Consider the following 25,635-nt stretch of genomic DNA (forward strand, 5'->3'; position numbering starts at 1 on the left):
CACTTACCCTACAGATACATGCAGGGGCTAAATAGGATTGCCACATTCTAAATTAGGATTGTTAATCCCAAGCAAGTGGAGTACTCCAAGAACCAACCTTAGTAACATAAATGGCTTGAGGATTCTATAAGATACTGTACAACTGCTTACTGTACAACTCCCCTGTACTGTAGCCTACAGCAGTTCTCAAAACTAGGGTACGGGGACCCCTGGGGTTCTGTAGAAGCTGCACAGGGGGTCCCCAGAAAACTCTAGGAAATGTTTGTAAAACACAATGGTCTTTCAGCGCTGTGTTGAGGACAATCACTGCATTACAGTTTTTGATTTGAATGAGGAGTCCCTAAAACATCTGCAGTACAGTCTGCAGTACTGTACGCATTGAGAATATAGCAAGCACCCAACAGTATTATGTTGCAATAAATCTAGTTTATCAATTATTTTAATCAGTCTGCACTTACGTTCTCCACATTCAACACTCCTGCCACCTCCTTCTTACACTAAGAACAAAAGGACAGTTTATATAGCACAGATAATTGCAAACACTCAGACAATCAACACCCTATCTACCCAATTAGACAGGTGTTTTTCCCTTTTCTGGCTGAATACCATCAGCCCTAAAGGCTTCTGGGAAATGTAGTTTCCCCAGCCACTTCGGCCATGACGCCTATCATGAACTACAAGTTTTTCACCTTAACAGGGGAACATAGATCTTGTCAGCCTCAGACTGACATACTTATTAGCCCTCACTGCCCCACAATATATATATATATATATATATATATATATATATATATATATATACTATGAATGAAAATAATATTGATGACGGTAGTTATTTATGTATTTCATTTGTTAAAAAGCTATTATTGTGTTGCCGCGCTGCCTCGAGATCATTAATCAACAGAATTAATTTAGCCAACGTTTCGCGCTCAGTCCACGTGCTGATTTCCTTCAGTTTTAAAGGCAATTTCAAAACTGGGAAACTGGGTCAACTGACTCGAGGATTTAAGGAGGTATATGTCCCTTATTTGGCAGTATTTGGAGCAGGGCGTTACCATCATCATCATCATAATCTCTCTCTCTCTCTCTCTATTTTCTTTCTTTCTTTCTTTATCTCTCTCTCTCCTCACTTCATGCGAAAAAGCGCTAGAGAAATAAACTCGAAACTTTAAACTCGAAACTATAACTCCACACCGGCTGGACGAAAATCAACAAAATTGAGCTTTATTATCATCACTGCGCGGGGGGGTGGGGGGTTGTGGGCATTTGGGGAACACCAGAAAACGGATCTGTTTTTAGGCTCCAGTTTCTTATTTGCTGTCGAGGCGTTTTGTAAAAGCTTCTGAACGGCGCCACACTTTGACGTATTCCACTACAGCCCTCAATTATAATTATAGTCTCTGTATCTTGTATTGGATTTTACTCTACAAGGTACGTTTGTTTACTGTGTTCTTTATTGTGCTCTGATTTGAATTATATTTTATTTTCTACTGATTTTACTGGACTTTATAACCGCTGTTATCTGTACTGTGATGTTTCGTAATATGATATTTTGCATTGTGATATTTTATAACCACTGTAAGTCGCCCTGGGTAAGGGCGTCTGCTAAGAAATTTAATAATAATATTCCACAATGATCCCAGTTCAGCTTTATGCAGCATTTCTCTCAGGTACAAATCACTGGACTTGTATCAAAGACCTCCCACACAATCCCCTGGCTTATTATCCACAATGAAATATGGCTAGTGCTTTATACAGTATCATCCAAAAACAAAATACATATTTTCCAGATTTACAGTAATAATAGTGTCTCAGATTTTGCTGTGCACAGGAGAAAAACAAAGCAGACAATGCTTACATGGCGAGTTTGAAACCAGCTATTATGATTCTAAGCGTATCTAAAATCAATTCTGTGATTCACCGGATTGCCACAAAATGTGACTTGGTCAGACTCTGTTATTCTAGACATGTCAAATGTCATACATGTGCAAAATTAAAATGAATGTCTACATGTACAGTATGGACTTTAAACTAGAATTCAGGGACACCAATACCACAGATAGAAATATTCAAGTTAAAGATACAGTAATCAACTGCTGCTGAGGAGACTATGAAACGTATATGAGTATGTATTGTATGATACGGTAACATTGGAATTGGGGAGTCAGTTCTATTCTGTAGTAGCAATTATACCCCACTTATATGTCAAAAATGCTGTGAGGCTGAGAAAGACCATGCAGGTTCTTTCCAGCCTTCTGTGTTTTGTTCTAGATCCAGGACACAGCTGGCTCAGTTCCTCTAGTCTAGCCCCTCACTACATCCTTTCCGGGCAGTTGGCAAGCTCAAGAAATCAGGATGCATTTGCGGCCTACAGTACAGGGAGTATCCTATTGCTTTCATTGCCTTGTTGACAGAAAAAAAAAAAAATAATAATCATAAAAAATACTCCAGTACATTTGAATAGATTTTTAGAGCTATAGGATGTTTACTACACATTTAAGTGTTTTTTTTTTTTCTAATTGTAAAATTAAATACCCAAAATACAAGCAGGCAGTATATATTTTGTATTAAAAGTTAAAGTGGCTTTCAGAAATTGAATGCCAACCCATTGAAAAGTGTATCTGACTTGCAGCCATAACCCTTAAATTCCAGATGAATTAAAGGATACCCGTTGAGTCCTGTGATGTGAAGCCACAAGCTGGGTTTCACTGAGCTTATTATATGTTAGCAGTGGGCATCAAGTCCACAGCAGGATCAACTCTGCTTCTGCTGTCATTGTTTCAGAAGCATAGAATTAAATACACTACAAGGCCTCATCACCAGAAGCGGCAAGTTAAACCACCCACGAGGATGAATTAAATAAAATGCACCATCCATATGTTTTCTAGACAGTTGTGTTTTTTTTTTCTTTAAAGCCTATTATACAGAAATGAGAAACTCCTGCCATAACACTGTCATCAGGGGGAAGAGCCAACACAGGCAGCTGGGATGGCCCTAATCAAATGACAAGTCTTAATTATCCTTGAATTGTTCTGGCAATTTCTAAACACCTATCAAAGTCAAATCAAATGTCTTGCCCACTGTGACTGAAACTGCCTTTAACAGGATTGTAGTTTTCATGAAATAATGTGAGGCCACTTGCTGTACACAAAAAAACTATGTAATATGCAGTATTGCAAGTGTACAGCTATGGCCAAAGGTTTTGCACCACCCTATACAATTAACTAATTTTGCTACATGAAATTGAATGAAACCTGCTGAATAATGTTACATTAACATTAAAAAAATTTAAAGGATTTGACATTTTGAAATCTAACATGAAATACAGCACTACTATTAAGGCTTCTGGTAGACTTTTGCAATATAATTTTGTAGTTCATTTGATTACATGATGTTAAATAAAATATCTTAATTATGTATTTTTTTATTATGTCTGAATCCTAAAATTCTAGGTGACTGTGACAGAAATAGAATAATCTTTGGTGGTAAATCTCCCTCCCAACCTGTGAGGACGCTAAGTAACAGGAACAGAGTACCCTGGACTGTTTGGCCTGCCAATTCATTCCCAGGGTTAACAGGAAGTGTAGAAGAAATGTAGCAATGCCAGAATATTAGTTGTAGACACTATACTTAGTTTTAAATCTTATCTATCAAACAAATCATTTTAACACTGATGTCATTATCCAAATACCGAGAAGACAAGTGCTTGCATTTGTGTGATATTAATTATAAAATCACATTCAGCAATAAAATTAGCTTAAGTGGGTTGACAAGATGGAGAGAGTTTAGCTGCGTAAGCACATCATAACCAATGAGGGTTGCAGCTTGAGCTTTTCGGCTGACAAGTCGATTTGATAGGCTGTTTGGCTGTGTTCTGACTTATACTAATGAATATGCATTTCACTTCTACTAATGGTAGAGGCTCCTTGCAAACCGCAGCCCTATTAACTAGACACAACCCTCAACTCAACTACCAGTGTCAGTCACACACTGTCTGAAATAAACCTTCAAGTATCCCATTTACTTCAAATGCAAAAAGGGATGAAATGCATTTAATTTATGGCAAAGCAACGTGTAAAAGGGCCTAAATAAATAATTATTAGTATGATTTTAACTGAGGCACATGCCTCGTGTGCCTCATAGCTGACTATGGCCTTGTTTAATGTTACATTATCTTGACAACTGAAGATGAACGGTAGCTATATTATTTGATTACTGTACATATGTTGTTAATGCAAAATTAGGACACCATGACCTGTATGCAGCAGGCATGTCCTTTACAAGCATCTGTCCTGTATTCATGTAGCCTACTGTAATAAAAAAGATTACCTTGTAATGCACATACGGGCAGCTCCATTATGAGTCATACAGTGGAGATTTTTGATTACATTCTAAAGAAAATCTATTTGGCTCTTTTTAGGCATTTGGTGTAACAAGTCGAGATTTAATGTACCCTCTACCACCCCTTTCAACTGTTTATTATAATTACAACACTGCATATAGTACATTATACATAACAATAGAGTTTTATTTTGAAATCTGAAGCCAGATTTCCTTGAAGTCAGACTCAGAGCAAAATAGCTGCATCTTGCAACAGATATTTTTTATTACAGGACATTACAAAAAGGAAAGTCCAAAGCACTTGCCACAGAATAACTATAACTAGAGACGCATAAAGTGTACTTGCAGACAACCATCTCCCTCTCTTGTACTGTATAACAATATTGATCTCAGATTGCACCCAATTCTTAAACATTTGATGCACTGTCCTTAAAGTATAAGCTATTACTTGATTTTACTTTTGAACTACTGCAGACTTTAATACAATCACAATACTGTGTCCTACTCAGCAGTGTGGAGTAGTGGTCAGGGCTCTGGACTCTTGACCGGAGGGTCGTGAGTTCAATCCCCGGTGAGGGACACTGCTGCTGTACTCTTGAGCAAGGTACTTTACCTAGATTGCTCCAGTAAAAACCCAACTGTATAAATGGGTAATTGTATGTAAAAATAATGAGATATCTTGTAACAATTGTAAGTCGCCCTGGATAAGGGCGTCTGCTAAGAAATAAATAATAATACTTGGATGCTGTGATACATAAGAACCCACTTACCCATGCAGGTTCAGATACAGTAGTACTCTAAGCACTAATCTGTGATCTGTAGTCCAATAGCTTTAAAAGCAGGCTAATGTTGTTGTGAATACAGAGCCTTATTAGCTTGTGCTGTGTGTCTCAGATTGTTTCACAAAGCAGACTGGTGAACTGCCACCATGTCTTCACTACCTGTATCTCCTCCAACCAGGAAATAAGCGACACAGGAATAAAAAGAACACACACCCTCATATATTAATTATAATATTCTGAAGACTGCATGAAGCCATCCATCATTAATGTCTGACTCAGTTCACAGACAGATTATGAGTTAGTGTCTCTTTAGGAAGCCTATTAGGTTATACAGTACAGTAGTACAGGCAGTAGATCTGAAAAAAAAAATCTGAATAAACTGGGACTCTGGTCAGTAGGGGTGTAATGATTAATTGTGTAAAGATGAGTCATGATACTTGATACCGTAATAGAGGTATATTGTGACACAAGACCAAAATCACAACACGGCTCATTGTAGTTCACCAAGTGGTTCTTGAATGAAGAAAAAGGGCTGTTTTATAGTTTAACCTTATTAAGCATCATACAAGTAGCCCATCATGACCATCACCTGTATCACATTGCGTGATGTATCGTATTGTGACATTAGTGGCTGTTACACCTCTAGTGGTCAGTACAGATTTGTAAAATCATATTTTAAAATAAGTATATTTAGATTTACTGCACTTAAATGTGTTTAAGTATGCGTAAATAACTGTACAATGGCAATACATTTTCAGATTTTGTACTGCACTTCATGTTGCTGTGCAGCGTCTTTCCCATTTTGATGGCAATTAACTAACAGCTAACTGCTCAAGGACTTATACGGTACACATAGTTGATAGTACGACACATGGTTCAGCTGTATTTAAGTTACATGCTTTGGTTTATGGTTCAACAAGCATTAGAAAATAATTCAGTAGAGGAGTAGATATCACCTAAAATATTGTGTCTATATCACACAATCACACAGGCTCACCAATTTGATATAGCCCAGCTGATCATAATCATAATCAAAGATTCCACACTGTATCTGCACAGCTAACGCAAGGGAGTTTAGCCACAGAATATTCAGATGACTCACAGTAGTGTACATTTCACAGATCAATACACTTGCGTTTAATGTGCTTGAAGGTATATTCTATTTACAGAAGTCCACTAAAATATCATTGACAACATCAATCTATTTTATTTCAATCCACATTGAGTTACTGAGGAATAAAAACCAGAAATATCAGTATGAACCTAACATGTAGGAATGGCTCTTACAGTCTATTCCATTCCAGGATTTTGTTCTGACCACGTCCATGATTAAGCAGTCCACAGACTTTTTTTTTCATATAATAATCCTGTATATTGTAAACAGTAAAAGTGAATAGTATGGTGTTTCATATGTTTTCTACCATTCACGGATTGGTAATGTTTTTCAGTATTTCTGAGAAATGATCACTGTATGATGGTGTGACAGGCTGGACGAGTGGTCTGACGTCAGGCAGAAGCAGGAAGGAAAAATACTGACACCAGGCAAGTACTGCAGGTAAAGGCTGTGCCGTTTTTATTCCAGCAAAAATAAATCAAAAGTTTAAACAAAAAGAAACTGTGCTCACAGAGCAAAACAAATAGTCAAACAGAACAAAATCACGAACACAAAAATACACACTGAATGATCAATGATCCAGGTCAGGCTGGGCAGCAGCCTTCACTGATCCTGGAATTATTTTACTGTCTCTTTACTGTCTCGTTCCTCTCGTTCCTCTCGTTAATTTGTAGTCTCTTGTAAACCACTGTAATTGAATACTGATGTGAAAACCTACTGTATGTTAAATGTGAAATAAATACAAAACTACACTTTTAATTGTTCTACAAACTAGCTTTTTTTACAATTAAAACCACCTTTGTTATCACTTTTTAAATTTCTGTTTCATACAATTCTGCATTAGACTGTTTTTAATTAAACAGCTTAATTGTTCATTTTTGGTGTGTGTGAAGCGCTTTGGGACCCTTGTGATGAAAGAAATGTGAATTATTGCAGTAAACAACCATTTACACAGAAGGTTTAAGCTTTTAATTTTACACATATAGATTTAAAGCCTTACTAAAAATTTCCAAAACGTATAATAATTTCTAACAAAATTATTCCCATTTTGAACTACAGTCCACGCACTACGAAGCTTGACTGCTATACAGTAAGCAGCACTCTTAGTTGCATCATCTTACAGTACTTGCTGCATCGGCTGAATGTTGTTTAAAATACAGTGAGCACTGCTTACTCATTGCAGTCACAGTGCAGTTTGGAACCCTTTGAGCTCGCAGTTCTCAAGTGTTTGAAAACCACCAGCTTAGCAAATACAGCACAGACAGACAGACAAACTCATTGATCTCATCTGTACCAAAATCAAATTGTTAAATAACAGAGACCTGCTCAAGTACTGTAGAAGCAATACTTGAGCAGGTCTCTGTTATTTTCTATTGATACAAAACTAAACAAAAAAAAAACAGCAACTCAAATTAATATACAGTACATTCGATTTTTGTGCATTTGAAACAAACTAAAAGGCTACATATGCAATACAAATGTAGATACATTCATTATGTACCAGATATTAAATGTAGGTATTGCTTTTTGCTGATCACTGAATGATAGTAATGTGTTAAGCTTTGTGTGCTGACACACAGTATGGTCTACAGCATGCAACTACGTGACGATTATGATGATGATGATTGTTTCTACATTGTTTCAACCATTATTTCTATTTACAGGTTTTAGTGAGAGCACAATGTATGTATAAAATACACTACAACAACATTCCTGTGAGTTAAGACATCAATACCGACATGAACATACTGTACTGCATTGCAATTTATTTGGTTGAGAGAGTGAGAATATGCATCTTGTTCTGGCCTCTCAAACTGTGCAAACTGACAGACACCCTGCACTTATTATAAATTGAACATCATACTCAGGAACTGCTATTAAAAACACAAAATGTGCATTTTTTTAATAATGCCATATGTTCTGTGCACAGGATGACAGCTTTTCAAAATAAGATGGAATTTTTAGAAATCTATAACAGCGGTTGATTTCTTATAATGTACATGATTTGAAATGGAGTATGCACTTGTCGTGCATTTTACAAACTTGCAGTTGAGTGAAAAACAATAAGCTCTATCTAGCACAGACAAGCCTTTCCAAATATCAAACAGACACAGGTAGCACCCCTATTTCATGATTACATCCTTAGAACAATCAGATCATATCACCTGTTGTGAATGTCTATGAATAGATATTTACCTCCCCCTGCCCTGTCACCCCCCCCCCCCCACCACATGTTTTATCTATGCTTAAAAACAATTTATTATAATGCAATGCTTTTCAATTGAACTTGCCAAGGAAACAGAGGAATAAAATGTATGTAATCGTATAAAACTAGTTCTGCTGTTTGCTAGTTTGAAGCACATTATTGTATATTCTAAGCAGTCCAATGTATAATTAAATAAATATCACTAAATATGCAAATCCTGCATGGTAATTGTTTTTTTTTTTTATGTTGTGTGTAATTGTTCCCTAATGACATCTATTAAAGTGCCTTTTACCAAGTACAGTATAGTAAAATTGATGTATAAATACTCTGCTTCCCCATAAAGATAACAGGAAAAAAATATTTTTAAATGCAGTTTTTAGCAAACAAGCAATATTACTGTATGATGATAAAAATAAAAAACGAGAAAAAAAGTCTGTATTAAGGGGGTTTCACCAAAGTTCATGAGTTACCTGCTATAGATGTAACATAGGCTAGATCAGTGTCTTTATATTTGGAGAGCTCTAGAACCATTTAGACAAGTTTTATATTAGAATACAAATGACAACTTGATCCAAATTAGCTGATCACTAAATGGAGATTTGTAGTTGTTTGTTGAGATGTTAAATAGAAAGGTAAATCATTTGGGTTCTGTATTTTGTGGGTTGAATCCATCCCTGGAAACGCCTTTCACAACATTTTCATCACAGCAGTAGAACATAATTTAATAAGAAGCCAATTATTTCTCAAATGCATCACAAGTAACCCATCAGCGTGTGGTTCAATTTAGTGTCATATTGATTTGATTTGCAACCAGCATGGTTTGTGGGTGTGTGCTTCATTTCATGAGAAACACAGACTGAATCTTCTTAAACCTTGTGAACTTAATAATTGATCAAATCTTTTAACAACTGGCTGAGTGCTGAAAAGGCAAATTATACACTATTTAATTCTCTATTAAGGCCAGAGATTTTCCCTTTCTAGATCTGACATTTTCTGTTCCCTGAACATTTCTGTTTTTACAGTATACAGTATATCAGCACTCTTATCAGAAAGCAGACCTTGATGCCAGTCCATCTGGCTCACATTAGTTTAGTTCAAGAATACAGTACCTGCTTCCCCTTGGAAACTTACGTCATGGGTAGTCTAAAATGCATTATGGCAGACATGGCAACAAAGCACAGAGGGGTGGTTTACTTTAAGGTACAAGAACTTCAACAAACTTCACCTTAATCTTTCATCTGCTTTATACTGTATACCCTTTTAAAAGAATAGCCTATTGGTTGTTGTTTACCATATAAAAAAAACTCCCATGGTAAAATTGCACATTATTTTGCAGTTTACAATGCTTATACTGTGCATTTACCTTAATTTATTATACCATAATTTGCCATGCTGTTTTAACATGTTTGTCTCTGCTTTTACCTCTTTAGTCAGTTTAGAACTGCAAGGAATCATTATTAGCACTTATAGATCTTGATCTCAAGGTCTTAAAAGCACATGACATACAGTAGCTAATTTGCTCCAAAATAAGAGTACAGTAATCCGTCGTGTATCCGCCCGTCACATATCCTCCCTAACCGTTTATCTGCCATGATCAAGCTCTTCAGCAAAGTCACCCATGTGTACAGCGCTAATGCAAAATGGCTACAGGAAAGCAAAAGCGAGTTGTGCTTAAGCCTACGTATACAGCACTGTGGCAGGGCAGGAGCCCTACGCATGAAGAGGGGTTTTTGTGTAAATGTACGTTGTAAATAGTGTATATTTATTGTAATTAATTAATGAAGTACCTGACGGGAGAGCCTGTCTGTTGTGTGTGATTACCAGGTGTGGAATCTAATCAGCAGGTAGGGGTGTTCCAGAGGGGCATCAGATATAAAAGGGCTCCATTTACTCAGCTCAGGGCTGCTGCAAAATCAAAGCTAACTGGGCTAAAGAAGCTGAAATTCGCCTGTGTGTGTTGCGTGCGTGCGTGCATGTGTGTTGCGTGCGTGCGTGCATGTGTGTCCGTGCGTGAGTGTGTGTGCATGACTGTGTGTGTGTGTGTGTGTGTGTGTGAGTGAGTGAGTGTGTGAGAGAGTGAGTGAGTGAGTGAGTGAACGAGTGAACCAAACCTAGGGTTGGATAGAGAAGAGTGAGTAGGCAAGTCAAAACCACCGACAAAGGTAGCTACAGTTCGTTATTGAACAGAGAAAATGGGTTCAGAGATTGTAGATCCCACCAAAGTTTTCATACACTGTGTTGTAGGTACTCCGTGTACTACCATTGCTGGTAGTGTCACGTGAGCTGTACAGTGTGTTTATATGTAAATAAATCATGTTCACCTGCGGGGCGTAACATCTTCAACCTCTGTCTCGCTCTCCTGCCTGTCACTCAGCAGTGAATGCACGCACCCACACGGCAGACGGCTACCCTGTCACATTAATACCCTGTATCTTTCTAAACAAGGGATTTAGGGGATCCCCCTAATAAAAGCTGAATCTCAAAACAATAATTGTGTGAATATAGTAATTGTTACAGCTGTGTATAATGGTATTTAAAACAGGATTCATTTATCTGCCTTTTTACATATCAGCCCTTACTCTGGTCCCACCGCATGTCGGATACGCGACGGGCTGCTGGATTCTGCGCTTGAAATGTATTAATTGAATTTACTTGAACAGTACAAATAACAGCTGCAGAAGCAACGTGGCCCTTTCATTGTTTCTGTACAGCAGCAAATTCTGACATCCCTGCAAGTCAAAACAAAGTGTTACAATTATTAGGGAAAATGTAATACTAGCCAATAAATTATAACTTATTTATTTTAAGTTTTATCATTTTAAAACCTTCTACTTAAAATGTAATTAGGTGGTCTAATTAAATACACTTATATCCATAACTATAGGTAGACTACTCTACCTTGCTGAAGTACAGTGCATATGTAATGTATGCAAACTGATTCTAGTTGTAATTTGCCATTTTACCTTGTAAATAATACATGTTGTGCTTCAACTAATTCACGCATTATTAAAAAGAGAAGTACTGACCCTAGAAGACAAGCTGCATGTTCTAGGGAAGAGAGAAAATGTTGCTTTTTTTTACTACTGTATATTCTTTTAATGAGATTTTGATCAAAATATACAAATGTTCTAAAAATTGTCTTCTAATAGCACTAAAGCATCAATCGATGAAAGAAGAGTATATTATACAATGCAAGCATGTATTGTGCAATAGATGCTTTCAACACCCCCCCCCCCCCCCCAAAAAAAAAAAAAAAATCACTTGCCCAAGGGCCTTTTATCAAAAGCAGGTGGCAAGGCGATGCAATTACCCTTGAAAAGACTTTCAGTTTGCGATGGAGCCAGCCATGCTGCTGAAACCTGATCTCAAACCCAATGCACATTGCAGAGGTAGGCCTATAACCAATAAAGACAAATGCAGACTTCCATATTGTTCTTTAAGACGCAAAGGCGTACTGTCGTACATTCTTAATAGGAAAGCATTTTTCATAAAGGCAGCGAGGGTAACCTGCCTAACCTCTTTTCTCGGGTCAGGGTCTACAGGCTCTGTCAATGATCTCCAGGAGGGCTCCAATTTAATTACAGCCCCCCCATGCTAGCGCTATCATTGGCTGCATCAAGTTTTTATTAAAAGATTGATCTCTATTAAGCCACCCATTCAGAGAAGAGGAATGCAGTTATGGGGAGTGGCGTTAAGGAAGCTTCGGAGGTGTCAATGTTTGAAAGCTGCTCCATTTAAATGTGAGTTTAAAAATATACATTTACTTAAAATAATATATATTCCCCCTCAGTTATATCTTTATATGGCTCCCTTTGTGCCGTCAAGCTAACATGTTCAACAACACTAATAAAGTGACAAAGTGTATTGGTTTTTGCTTTTGAATCCCCAGGGGGGGAATATGGTGGTAGGATATTGAAATAATAGAGCATGCATGATGATTTGTTAAAAATTGTAATAACCAGCAATTCAGACTCCTACTTAAACATTTTGAAACTATTGTTGTGGTCTCTGTCTCTGTCACTTTACCATCCCAATTGTTTGAACTGTCGGAGGAGGAAGTGGAGCTAGACAGCGACTTAGATGATGACCCCTAATTTTGGTGAGTACCAAACCATTTCTGCTGGTACTCCCATGAGAACCTAATGTTAAAAGTTATGTGAACACCTGCCTACAACACACCCTAAAGGAACTGGTGAATAAAGGGAAGGATTTAATTGTGAAGGCCAGCCCTGACAAAAATGCAGGCTAATATTCAAAAACTGGTACTGAAGCTGAGCTTTCTTCTTATAGGAATTTTAACAAAGGAGAGCTAACTGAATATATTTGCCTATGGTTACTGTGGCCTATACTATTTAAATACTGGACTTATCCAATGGATATAAATTAATGTAATTTCTGCCAATATTTGTATTAATGAATAAATGTAAGGTTATGAAAATCAGACAGCCAACAGTGCATGGTAATAGTTAATTTCTGTCAGTAACAATATGGGAAAAAAAGAAGGAACGTTTGTATTGTAATGATTTAGTCCAGGGGTGTCAAACTCCAGTCCTCGAGGGCCGCAGGGTCTTCTGGTTTTCATTCCAACTTAAGCTCTCCGTTAACATAATTGATCTAATTATTTGTTGAATTTGACATATTTAATATTTTTCAAGGTCTTTTTCAGTTGATGGTTTTAAAAATGCACTTGATTCAAGGTACACTACCTGTGAAACATTTTGAGGCCTGAAGAGATGTGTTAAATGTGTCCAGTTAATCTAATAATTAGACCAATTGAGTAATTGAGAGCTTGGGTGGAACGAAAGCCAGAAGACACTGCGGCTCTCCAGGAACTGAGTTTGACACCCCTGATTTAGTCGATGGTTGTATTTAGATGCTTAGCTGTTTAGATTAATTGAATAAACCCTGTATGTTATAATTTTGGAACATTATGCACAGTATCATTAGGCCTAGCATTAACTATGTAGGCTTTCTGCTGTGTAACTGACATGGATATTTTAAAACTCTGGTAGACAAATAATGTTGGAAATGCTATTGTTTTTCTATTATCCCCTAATTTGTGCACTTCCTATCAAGCAAAAGAGGATGCTGAACTGCTAATCAGACAGTGCAGCCATTGATGGGTGCAGCACACATCCTGAAACAACATATTTTGTTTTAAGATCTGGAGATCTCTTACCAAGACTTGGAAACTATGTTGTTTTTCTGAAAGGAGAATCCACCCACTAATCACATACGTATTCAAGCTGCTCCTTTAAATAGCCCTTGCCATTTCTTTGTTTGATCCTCCTCCTCCCCTACCTCCACCTTACTGCGCCTTGTCTAGGGGAAAGGTTACCCAGAATGCCACTTGTCCTGCCCACTGGCAATAGTTATCATTCAGTCAATATACATTTACATCGTAGTTCGGCCAGCGTATAGGGGCGACTATCGAGCTCTAATGAACAAGGCCATGTGCCAAATTATATTGAGCTTCATTACGGGCATTTGTCAAATGCAATAAATAATTGTTCATTTATCATATAATCTTTTGTGGATGACTCCTTTCTGAAATAATATACCGTATTCCTTCGAGTTTAAGACACACTTTAAAAAAAAAAAAATGTTGCTTCTCAAAAATGGCCTGTATCATAAATTCGAGTACAGTATAGTAATGTGTGTATTAAAATCTCCAACAAAAGACGTGACTACCCGAGTACACAAACAGCAACGTGACTGCCGGAGCTCGAATTATCCATGACATACATACAGACAGGCATGCAAAGAGAAGCATTTACAATTTCAGCATTTCTAACAAACAGTGCCAGCTTGGACAGATCGGAAATGCTGATCAGACTCTCGTATTTTTCGACATGCCAAGCAATACCACAAACTGGGAGAAAAACAGGTGTGTGTAATCATGACTGGAAATGAGAAGCAGCACATAACTGTAATTCTCTGTGTGATAGCAGACGCCCGCAAACTGCCTCCATATGCTTAATTGAGGTTGTATCTTTGTAAATGCATATTTATTTTATTTTTTATTTTTTCCTGAAATTGAGGGTGGGATATCTGGGCTGTGTCTGAAATTCGAAACAGTACGTTATATTATAATGGATCCATTTGCAACAAACAGAGCTGCTCCCTGTACTCTGCAGATAATGTTTCTGTGAGGCCTGGGAAAGGTTATATTAAGTTTTTAAGAAAAATAAAAGTGTTGTGGTGGCCAGTTTTCAAAGACATATAGTAATCCAGTATTTTAAAATGTCCATTCCTGACAGAATGACAAGCAATTTAAAGCATCCTGAGAAATAGTCACAATGAGTTTTCACAATGCCTCAGCTGCTTTTTTGATTGGTGCCCTAATCCTTCTTTAGAACAAGGCAGAGTGGATTCCATCTCGAGGGAAAGGGAAAACCTGATGAGATCATCACACTGGCCAAAGAACTGCTAGCTGGCAGATCACTGGGCAATGCTGACAAAGGCCCAAGGTACACCAGACTGGATGCCATGTTGCATATCTTGCCATTTGGCATGTGCAGAAGATGCATTCCTAAAAAAGCATCATCAGCCCTAGGCTAGTAAACGGCCTTGAAACTGAGGGTGGTTTGGAGGGGATTCTGAAATACTTACATCAGGGCTACAAATTATAAAACGTTTTTGGAACCAGAGGAACTTTTTTTAATAATTTATATGCATAAATGTTTTTTTTTTGCAAAATGGCTTGTACAGTACAGTAATCGAGCCAGAGCCACACTGGCAAAGAGGGGAAGGAAAAAAATCACAAGCAAATGCATTTCCATCAGACCCTCCCACCCCCCAAATTTTCCTCTTTACATAAAAATAATAATAATAATAACATTCATATATATATATATATATATATATATATATATATATATATATATATATATATATATATAATTTATAGAGGACTTTTAATTGCAAATCATTTTGAAAACAATTACGTAAATGCAAAAACAGAACACACTTACAGTCCAGGTGTTTTTTCTTGGGTCCCATCACCTCATGAGTGGTCGCTTTGCAGACAGCCCGTGCCACAGCTGAGCCGGTAACGCTGTATTGAGCAGCAGCAATGCGATCTGTTAGAGTCTGACCCGACATCTTCTTTCCAAAGCTACAACAGCCTCAAGAATGAATCTCACATAAATAGATGTATTTCTCTTTAACCAACAAATGGTTATATATTATATATTTCAGAATTGGTCTTTTTTATATCCTATTAGGATATGTTATATAAATTATTTGCAGCCAAGATATAATAAAAATTTCAACATGAAATTAACCGGTTCCCTTATCATGTATAATTTTAAATAATGTTTTCTGCCCCGTTTTTCCCCCCCTATGTAACAGAATTGTTTTTATTGTATTTGTCTTAATAAATAAATAAAACACGATTAAAGCGTTTTTGCTTTAAATTATAAATAAGCTGCTTTCTTTCAAATACCACTAATAATTCGGTACCGGTAACCTAAGGATGTGGTCTTCCTATGAAATGAAAAGAAAGAAAAAAAATCCCGTTACTAATTTTCCTTTGCAATGGTAATCTGCTGCTGTCAAAAATACAGAAATCCCTTTGCACGAGATGCCTGCAGAAAAAATTAAAAGAACAGAACGTTGATTTTGAACCCTGTGATAAAATGACGGTTCTATATCAGGATGACACCAGGGCAGTCGATGTCCTTCTCACTGAATCGAGGATTATTCTTCACAGTCCACGGTGCTGTATTTTTTATAATGTAGGATTTCTTATTCATTAAGCACCGCTCATTTCATTCCTCCCTCCACAGCGGGATGCATTTATTTTTTTTTTTCGTCTCTTCTCCTGCTTATCTACATGAGTGATGCTGATTGCCGAGGGGGTGAACGATGGTGATGTTTCAATGAATTTATTTTCCTTTATTTTTATTTATTTTATTTCTCTCCTCCCCCGTCTGTAATGTACTCGGACGGAGTCAGGTGACACGTCATTAACAAACCGGTAACATCCTCGACCCCAACCACACCCCCGTCCGTGCCGCACTTAAAGGGGAGCAGTCCAGAGATACATGTGACAGACACCGCAGAGGGTAATACAGTGTTCCTCCATATGGAAAATCCTTACCTTGTTTAAAGGCATATCAACTTAAATGCTGCGGGTCAAAACATCTGTACCCAGTTACTCTTACCGTCGACGATTTTTTGATTATTGTGTTTATTATTTTCGACGTACAATTCACCTTACAAATAGGTGATGAGCAAAATCTGCCTATCAATGACAAAATATTAAGCAAATGTTCTGCATTCTGTTATGTTCTGCATTCTGTTTTAGTATCACAGCCAAAGGTATTTTTATTGGAAGGATTCATGTTGTATATAAAGACTTGCATGTGAGTCATAGAGAAACAGAGTAACAATAGAAACATTAATGCAAATAATTGTTATTAATAGTTTTCCTTTAAAATAAGTGTAACTAGAAATTCAAGTTATTTTTGTATCAGTCTGACACATGCAGAGAGGTGTGACCTTATACATAGGTTTGTACTATAAGCAGGAAAAACTGACCAGCTTCTTTTATGCTTTTTAGCTACAGTAGATAAGAATTTATCAACATACAATTAAAATGAATTTGAAACCAAACTGTAATTCGAGTTTTTAAAGTCCATTTGTAGATTACCTATATTATAGAACTTGTTTAAATGTAAGAAATAAATATGGTGGTGGATCCCTCATTTACATCTTTTCATTGCTATTTCTTTAATTTTAAACAGTGAATCTGGGGCAAATTTAAGCCTCCAAACTACGCTCAGCTAATATCACATGATTTCTCAGAGACCAGGATCGAAAGTTTAAAAAAAATGTATATGCAAAACAATGAATGTGTGAACATAATCATTGTATGTATACTATAGCCTGAATTCTATACAGTAATTATAAAATTGAGTCTGTCGCTGTGGCAGAGCAAGAGCTCTGCCCATGTATATTTATTGGTGTTTGATGGTGGTTGGCAGGGATGGTGTTAATTCCTGCCAAAAAAATGTGAGAATGTGGCTGAAGCCTTAATTAGATAATTGCTAATTATTGATTAATTGGGCTCCAGCCACTTCCCACAAAAGGAGAGCCCAGGACTCCATTTGGAGAGAGGAGTTTGGTTAGTGAACCTGTATTGTCTTTAAAAGTTCAGTGAAGGCGCTGCTCAGCCTGAGCAGTTGTTGTATGTTTGTTTAAACCTTTAGTTTGTCCCTTTGTGTTATTTGTGTTTATTAAAGTGTGATTTAGCACTTGTACTGCAGTTTCCTGTCTTCTGAGTGTCTTGCTGCTACCTTATCGCAGTCGCAGTCTATTTAAGTAAGTGATTAATGGTTTCCACATTTTGAAAAAGCAGTTTAGCTTTCATCTGTCCACCAGCTGAAGTTGTTTGTAAATGAATCAGTACACAATAGACTTTGGACATTGGAGTAGGCATGTCTCCATCCACCAATCTATTTATAACCAGACAGACAGTAATCAAAGTGAACAAAGTTAAAGGAATGTCAGTAAGCTAGCATTAAGGGTTAGTAAATAAAGATGCAAGGGTTCTGTTAATGGAAAACTTAATGTAGGCCTCGGTGTTTTAAAACAGACTTGCTGTTGACATGGCTGTGGTATTTTGCAGTTAGCTGTCAAAATTTAGAAATGAAAGAATTGTGTTGGCATGCTTGTTAAGACTTTTTATATGTCTGTTTAATCTCCTTTCTTGGCTAAGTAATCTGTTTAAATAAATTATTTAGCACCAGTCCTCTTTCTATGCATGCCAGTATTACTGAAATGTAGTTTTGATAAATTGTACAGTTATGCTGCTCAATGTCAGTTCTCCACTGCTGCAAAAAAGTTTCATGAGTTACAGTATAAACTCACACTACAAGACACTGGATATACTCTAAGTACATCAAACTACATCTGTAAATGTATGTTTTTGCCTTAAGGTAAACAGTTTGTTAAATGTGTGTACCCCATGCTTTAAAATAAATGAATGTGTACAGGGTAAAGAATTGGATTTTACCACTAGACAGGCACTTCAGTAAGGTGAATACTTTGCTGAAATAAAGAATGCTGTTAAAAAAAAACACCACTTAGGATTGTCCTATATGTTGTCTTTTGCATTGAGCACTTCATTACAAAAGAACAATCTAGTTTTGTATCTGTTGCATTTCCATCTAAAATTATATTTCAAATTATGAATATTGGACCATGTTAGAACAAACGACTCTGTATAACCGATTTCTTTGCCCTTTAATTTTGTGTTCTAATTATTGTACCTTTTTGAGGAAGTAAACATGCTTTTTTTTTTATAAAATAGCCTACATAGAACAGACAACCGCTTTAGTAGATATGCAATTTGGGTATTTAAAGACCAGGCCTTGCACAACTTTACACTAAAAGATAAGTCCTTGGTGTTGATGTAATACATTTTGCTTTTGTATTGCAATCATTGTACACTACCTTGGCACAAAGCAAACCTTGTTGGAGGCACAGTTTGACCTCTTGGCAGTCTAGTATGTTTATATACCCAACCTTGTGGAGACTTCTATTGGACAAAATCCGCCTGCAAAGATAGTTGAGCTTCCTGGTGCTCCCGTCATTGTACAGAAGCACCAGAATCTCCTTTTGCAGGAAACCTTCCATCTCCTTGAGTTTAAGAACTCCAATCCCATTTGCTCCACCGTCCACCTTGCGTTACATCCTTTCACCTTCATATAATGGCAATGTGTTTACCGCAAGACCTCCTTTCCTTCATTTCACTATATTCGCATTGCTCATCTCTTCTCTACCCCTGCCAACCTCTTCAGGCTGCAGGGGCTCCAAGCATGTTGACCCATCAAGCACGATCACGTTGCTCTGTACAGTTCAGTAAGAAGGGCCTGCTACTACTATTATGTGAAGGGGTTAAAATGTATTATATATTAAACTATTTTTAAATGATATTGTGTGATCGTTAGGCTGCTTTCACTGAACGCAATTAAACCGAAGTATTGCATAGTTTAAAAAGTAATGGTTGAAAAACTGCTGAATTAACTTTTTTTTTTTTTTTTTTTTTTTTAGTGTATTTTATCTGAAACAAACACATTGGAAATGTTAAATGGCAAGTTATCAAAAGTGCCCAGCCATTTAAAGTAGAGATATCAAAAACACAAGCCAAGTTTCAAGAAACCATTGGGGAAACCTTGCCCAGCACAAAGCAAATAGGCACAACTGTGAAACCGATGGGGGCCAAGGTTGCCCCAATTATTTCTTCTAACTTGTATCAAAAACACAAGCTAAGTTAGAAGAATCAAAAGGTTCCCTCAAATGTTTCAGCTGTAATTGCTGCCAAAGGTGCTTCCACCAAGTATTAACTCAGGGGGGTGGAGACTTATTCAATTATGATCTTTCAGTTTTGTATTTAATATATAATTTTTCTCAATAAAAAAAACTTAACTTTTTTCCCCTTAACTGTGTGGAGTATGGTGTGTAGATAAATTGAAAAAAATCCTCATTTAAACGCATGAAACTGAGGCACTGACAGAACAAAATGTGAAAAAAGTTCAAGGTGTTGTAGACTTTCTATAGGCACTGTTGCACAATGAAAACACAACAGTCCAAGTTTTACATCAATAGCTCATTGGACACATACATAATGTAATTTGCATTTTAAATAGTGAGCAGATACAGTAAGTTTGATTGTTTGAGTAGTATTGTTCCTTGGAATAACAAAATACTGAGCTCAAGTCATGCCAGGTGCTCAGTGTTTATTTGAGTTGAGTTAAAATTGCCAAAATTAGTTGATTAAGAATCTGTATAAATAGCCATTTGAAAATATATGATTTTAATTAATGCAAGAACAGTGAAAGATACGACCACGCCCCGCTTGAGTAATGAAGATCACCTGGTTGCTATCGGCATGATTGAAGGCGGCCTGTCTGTGAGAGAAGTTGCCTGGAGAATGAGATGTTGTTCTTCAACAAACAGCAGACTAGTCCAGAGAAACCAGGAAACTGGCTCTGTGAGGGACAGGCCACGTCCTGGAAGGCAGAAGGTTACCACAACAGCCCAGGACCGTTACGCTGACTGTTGCATTGTTCAAGCCAACCAGTGGGGCAACCGCGACCAGCCAACCTTCGCCAGCTGGCTGCAGCTGCACAGGAAGAGCTACGGAACATCCCACAGCAGTCTATCCAGAGGCTGATAAGGTCTATGCGTCAACACTGGTAGGATTGTGTTAATGCTCTGGGAGGTCATACCCGGTTCTAACTTTGTAATGTTTTCATTTTGACAGTGTCATGTTTCATACTGAGAATTTATGATTCTTTGATCTGTATTTTTGTTCACATTTTCTGTGATTTTTGTTTGATATCTCTGTTTCAAATATTTGATTAAATCCATCAGACCTGAGTGTGGTGTTTCTTTTGTGCATCAGGATAGATAGATATAAATGCCAGCACTACAGAGATGTTTCAGTTCATTTAATCAGACACGAGGTGCTTCGTCCCAGGAAACATTAAATAGGAAACACTTCTTAGATGTTGCCACCGCCAAAGAGAAAAGACAGCAACTCCCACTAAATAAAAGTCTACACCCCAAAAGTGTGTCAATTATTAATACTTTATTCATTAAAGCAAGGTAAAAACAGGTGCGCTGACGTGTTTTGACATGTTGTCTTCATCAGAGTGTATTGAAATCAGAACTCATTACATCTATTAAGAGCACCCAGTATTCATTGTCATTTAATATCTTATCCGATTACTAGAAATAGTAATCTAGCAATCAATGCATTCAATTCACATTATTATTATTATTATTATTATTTATTTCTTAGCAGACGCCCTTATCCAGGGCGACTTACAATTGTTACAAGATATCACATTATACATTTTTTCACATTATACAGATATCACATTATTTATTTATTTTTACATACAATTACCCATTTATACATTCCGGATACTTAACAATCTGCTATATATTGTAGCAACAGCGTATCTGGTCGACAGCAGGAAGAAATGGAGACAGCACAGGATGCAGTTTAAAGCAGTGAAAACTGCTATTTTTATTGAAGCGTTGGAACAGCAGGCAAATGAACACTCTCTTATTAAATGGTTTAGCGCCGATAGACAGCTCCAGGACACACAGCTACATGAAAACACCTACATGAAAACAGCTACATGAAAACCACAACATGACCCCGAGCTGCACACATAAAATAGTGATCCCCCTGCCCTATTAGTTCACACGCACAGGCGTACATTTACATACGCATGGTCTGTTCGCTCAGACCCTCGGTCCCGCGCAAACAGCTGCTTGGCGGAACTGAGCACAAATCACAACACATACCCCATCTACATACAGCTGCACAGTGCACATGACACCCCAGGCAACACACAAAACACACTTCTACTGACAACAGCACACTGACACTGACATTCCTGCACCCCACCCCCAGCGTCCAGTCCCATGCAGTCCCAAACTGACCTGCTGCTACACTAGCCCCCACTCAAACACTTCGGGAAGCACTAACCTGCAGCCTGTGTGGTTGCCAGGGTGGAGGACAGTAACGCAACGTGACGACCACTTCAGGGGCTGGGCCGCATCACAGGGCTCCAGGGCAGCCACCAATTCCAGACCCTCGTGCCAGTCCTGGACGGCAATGCCTTCTGGGTCTGGGCTTCCTGGGACCGCTGGCCCCCTCCACACAGGGGGGCAGAGGCTAGCTAGCACAGCCCCAACAGCAACCTTGGAACCCAGTTTGGCGAGGGCTGGGTGCTGCAGGCACGGCGTGGGGCACTCTGTCTAGGGCTGCAATGCTGGGCTCTCTCTCTGGGGCTCTGGCGAGGCTGGGCACCCTCTCTGGGGCTCTGACGGCACAAGGTACTTTCTCTCTGGCAGCGTAGGACAGTCTCTTCCGGGTGGCGGAAGGTACTCTTTCGCTGATGTCGCTGTGCAGTCTATCACTGGTGGCAGCACGTTATGCTCTCACTGGCAGTGTGGGGCACTTTCTCTTAGGTGGCGGGGGACACTGTGCCGGGGCGGACTGTCTTTCAGACGGCAGTTGTGGCGCGGGGTTCTCTTTCTCACGCAGTAGCGCTGGGCACTCTGGCGATGCTGGGCGCTCTCTCTGGGGCTCTGACACTGGCAGGATAGGACACTCCCTCCTTGGCGGCATGGCTTCTCCTGACGCCACACCCCCAGCTGTGCTTTCTCCTACTCATCCGGTGCGGGGCTCTCTGATTCGGCGGGTGGTAGGAAGACAAATAGGAAAGAAAGAGCCGCCGAATTTAAAGGCGTATCTCCCTGTCTGTGCTTTTGGTCTCCATTTTGTCATGTATGTGTTTTTAAACTACTATTTTAAATGGCATTGGGGTTTTAGAGGAGTGCTGAAGAGGGACTGTGTTGGTTTTATTGCTGTTTTTTTTTTTTTTTTTCGTGAGCCCTGTCTCTGTGAAGGTATTGAGGTGCACTGCCCTTTAGTTTTACATTGCAATTCTGTGTTTAGTTATTGTTTTAATTAACGGGCTGTGCAAACCACTTGCCGTGACTGTGTATTCTAGATCTGCCCTGTTTGTTAAGTATAGTTTACCACCTGTATTTAATAAAACAATGTTCATTGCCCGACATAGTAGTGTTGTCTAGCCCTTTGCGGTCCATTGTCGGACTGGGTCCGACATTGCAATTATTCCTCTCAGGTCCTTTGTCGGACAGGGTCCGACAGCAACGCAAAAAACGGGTTTCTAGTCGTTTTTTCTCTGGAAAAAGCCGAGAAAACCATTCAATTACCGAGTGGGAGCGACAGGAGCCGAGACAAGTCGAAAAAAAAAAAAAAAGGGGTATCTCATGATTAGTCATACATGGCCCTGGTATTAGATAACGGGGCGGTCGTAAGTAAACAAGCTGGCTGCCTGTGTGAATCAGCGCACAGAGAACACGGACATTTGCAGAGCTTTTTTGAGATGTTATAGTAATAAAATAATGACTTGGATTGCATTATTGAGGAGTTTGGTGATAAAACGAGTGATCAGGAGATGATTGATCGGTATGTACGACTATTATTTTTATTATTATTTCTTACATAGGTGAAAGCTATAGCGAACGAAAGGGTGAGGCGGGGCTGGAGATGCCTAGTGAGTGCTTTGTTGATATGCAGGGCCATTTAATCCCATTTGACTGTGGGAAAAAAAAAAAACAACTTTTAAACAGCGCGTCTAAATTAACTGCGCGTGTGAAAATTAATTAGACCTGACGTGCCTGACGCACAATTAATAAATGGATTGCAAAGGGCTAGTTTATATTTTCCTGGGGTCTGCAAAAAAAAAAAAAAAATACATCGGGAGGAGGAGATGGACATTTTTTACGTTCCTTTGGCGACTTATTTCTCTTACTGTATGACAGGTATTTACTACATTTCACGTAAGTGTTGGAAACTACAAATTAAATGTGGAATGGTGCTTTTGGCTGATGTACTTTCGCTGTGCCAATAATACACTGAAAACACGTAAACTACCCCTGCTGTATATATATAGTCACTGGCTGTTATCCCACTTGGCAGTTACCACAGTTCGCTGTAACCTTGTGCGAGGAACTACTGTAAAATAAGGATTTATTTTACCAATATTTCACCTGCCTTGTTGAACACATAATACATTTATTATTATTTTTGTTCAGGTGTAACCATAGTTGTTCTTCTTTCCCTAAAAAACTATAACAATTATTCAACAGGATAATAATAATAATAATAATAATAATAATAATAATTTAACAGGCATAAAATAGTATTAATCACAGTCTCAGTCTTAAGGCAGTCTCTGAAATTGTATTCAATTGAGAAACAAGTAAAAAAGTAGTCAAGACTGTCATTGCCTTATTACTTGGTGAGACCATGCAGCAGGGCTGGTATTCTAAAGCACCTGAAGTCTAATGTGGCACATTCTGGCCTTAAAAAAAAAAAAAAAATCTGAAAGATCATTTACCTAAGACCAAAATAGTTTAGACATAAAAAAAAAAAAAAATCCAAACCTGGAGACAATGCATGTTTTTTACAGTAATGATCCCAAAGTAATCAAAAAGGTGGATTTTGTGTTTCCCCAAACAGACATCCTAAAAAAAATAAAATAAAAAATAAAAAAAATCCCAGTGCTCAGACAAAACAAAATGGACATTGGCCACTTCTTTTGACAGGTCATATATATATATATATATATATATATATATATATATATATATATATATATATATATATATATATATATATATATATATATATATATAACGGAAACAAGAAAAAATAAAATATTCTTCATTTGCTTTAAAAGTCAAAGATCCTTGAATGTCACTGAGTGCACAACAGGCTGGAAGAACCCCAGTTCTTCAGAAGAGGAGGTTGTAAGCTACAGTCAGCTATTGCGTTTCACAGTGTTGAAAGTCTGAGGTCTAACACCAGTCCGCTATATAATCAAAATCTCGGAACATTTCTTGCTCGCGCTCTGTAAGGACCCTGGGCTCCCGAGGTGGGGTCAGAATGGGCGCTTCCGAGGTGAATTCATCATCGAAGTTACTGACGTCAACACTGCCTTTAATTGTAGGTACAAATGGAGGCTTCACCTTCTTTGATAACAGACCATTCCAATCAACGTTTCGGAAAAAAAGTGTGGAGTAGTGGTTAGGGCTCTGGACTCTTGACCGGAGGGTTGTGGGTTCAATCCCTGGTGGGGGACACTGCTGCTGTACCCTTGAGCAAGGTACTTTACCTAGATTGCGCCAGTAAAAACACAACTGTATAAATGGGTAATTGTATGTAAAAATAATGTGATATCTTGTAACAATTGTAAGTCGCCCTGGATAAGGGCGTCTGCTAAGAAATAAATAATAATAATAACATTGTGAGATTTATTTTAAATCACAATGTTTTGAAAGTGATTTCTATTATTACACTCATTATTTAGTGCTGGGGTTAACAATTTCCACCACAACTAAACCTAAACAGACAGCCTTGTCTGTGGACGATAATTATTTAGTAGAATATATAGTTGTTGTTGTCAACTGTAGTTGCAGCCTGTATGCATTCAAATAAAGCAAATTCTTTCCAAAAATATAAAAGTTCGAAATGGGACAGATGATATATAAAAGCCTGTAGTGAAGTGTTCTGCACCCTAAAAGACACATTCCATCTGTCTGCAGGTCCAGCAGTGATAAACTTTCCCAGG

General features: G+C 38.0%; 1 protein-coding gene across 7 annotated transcripts in view; it reads right to left on the reverse strand.

The window, feature by feature from the left end:
- The window catches only part of LOC117411086 (clathrin coat assembly protein AP180), a 66,100-nt gene extending 49,614 nt beyond the window's left edge, over positions 1 to 16,486 (reverse strand). For 3 of the 7 annotated variants that reach the window (XM_059025626.1, XM_059025623.1, XM_059025622.1), the window contains exon 1: positions 15,418 to 16,478. In XM_059025626.1, the coding sequence (XP_058881609.1) occupies positions 15,418 to 15,547 (130 nt within the window). In that variant the 5' untranslated portion in view covers positions 15,548 to 16,478. Of the gene's footprint in view, positions 1 to 15,417 lie in introns of all 7 variants that reach the window. The other 4 variants (XR_009328935.1, XM_059025628.1, XM_059025625.1 and 1 more) reach the window with 3 other exon arrangements.
- Between the last annotated feature and the right edge of the window lie 9,149 nt (positions 16,487 to 25,635).

Source organism: Acipenser ruthenus, chromosome 6 (genome assembly GCF_902713425.1).
Source record: "Acipenser ruthenus chromosome 6, fAciRut3.2 maternal haplotype, whole genome shotgun sequence".
Taxonomy (NCBI): Eukaryota; Metazoa; Chordata; class Actinopteri; order Acipenseriformes; family Acipenseridae; genus Acipenser; species Acipenser ruthenus.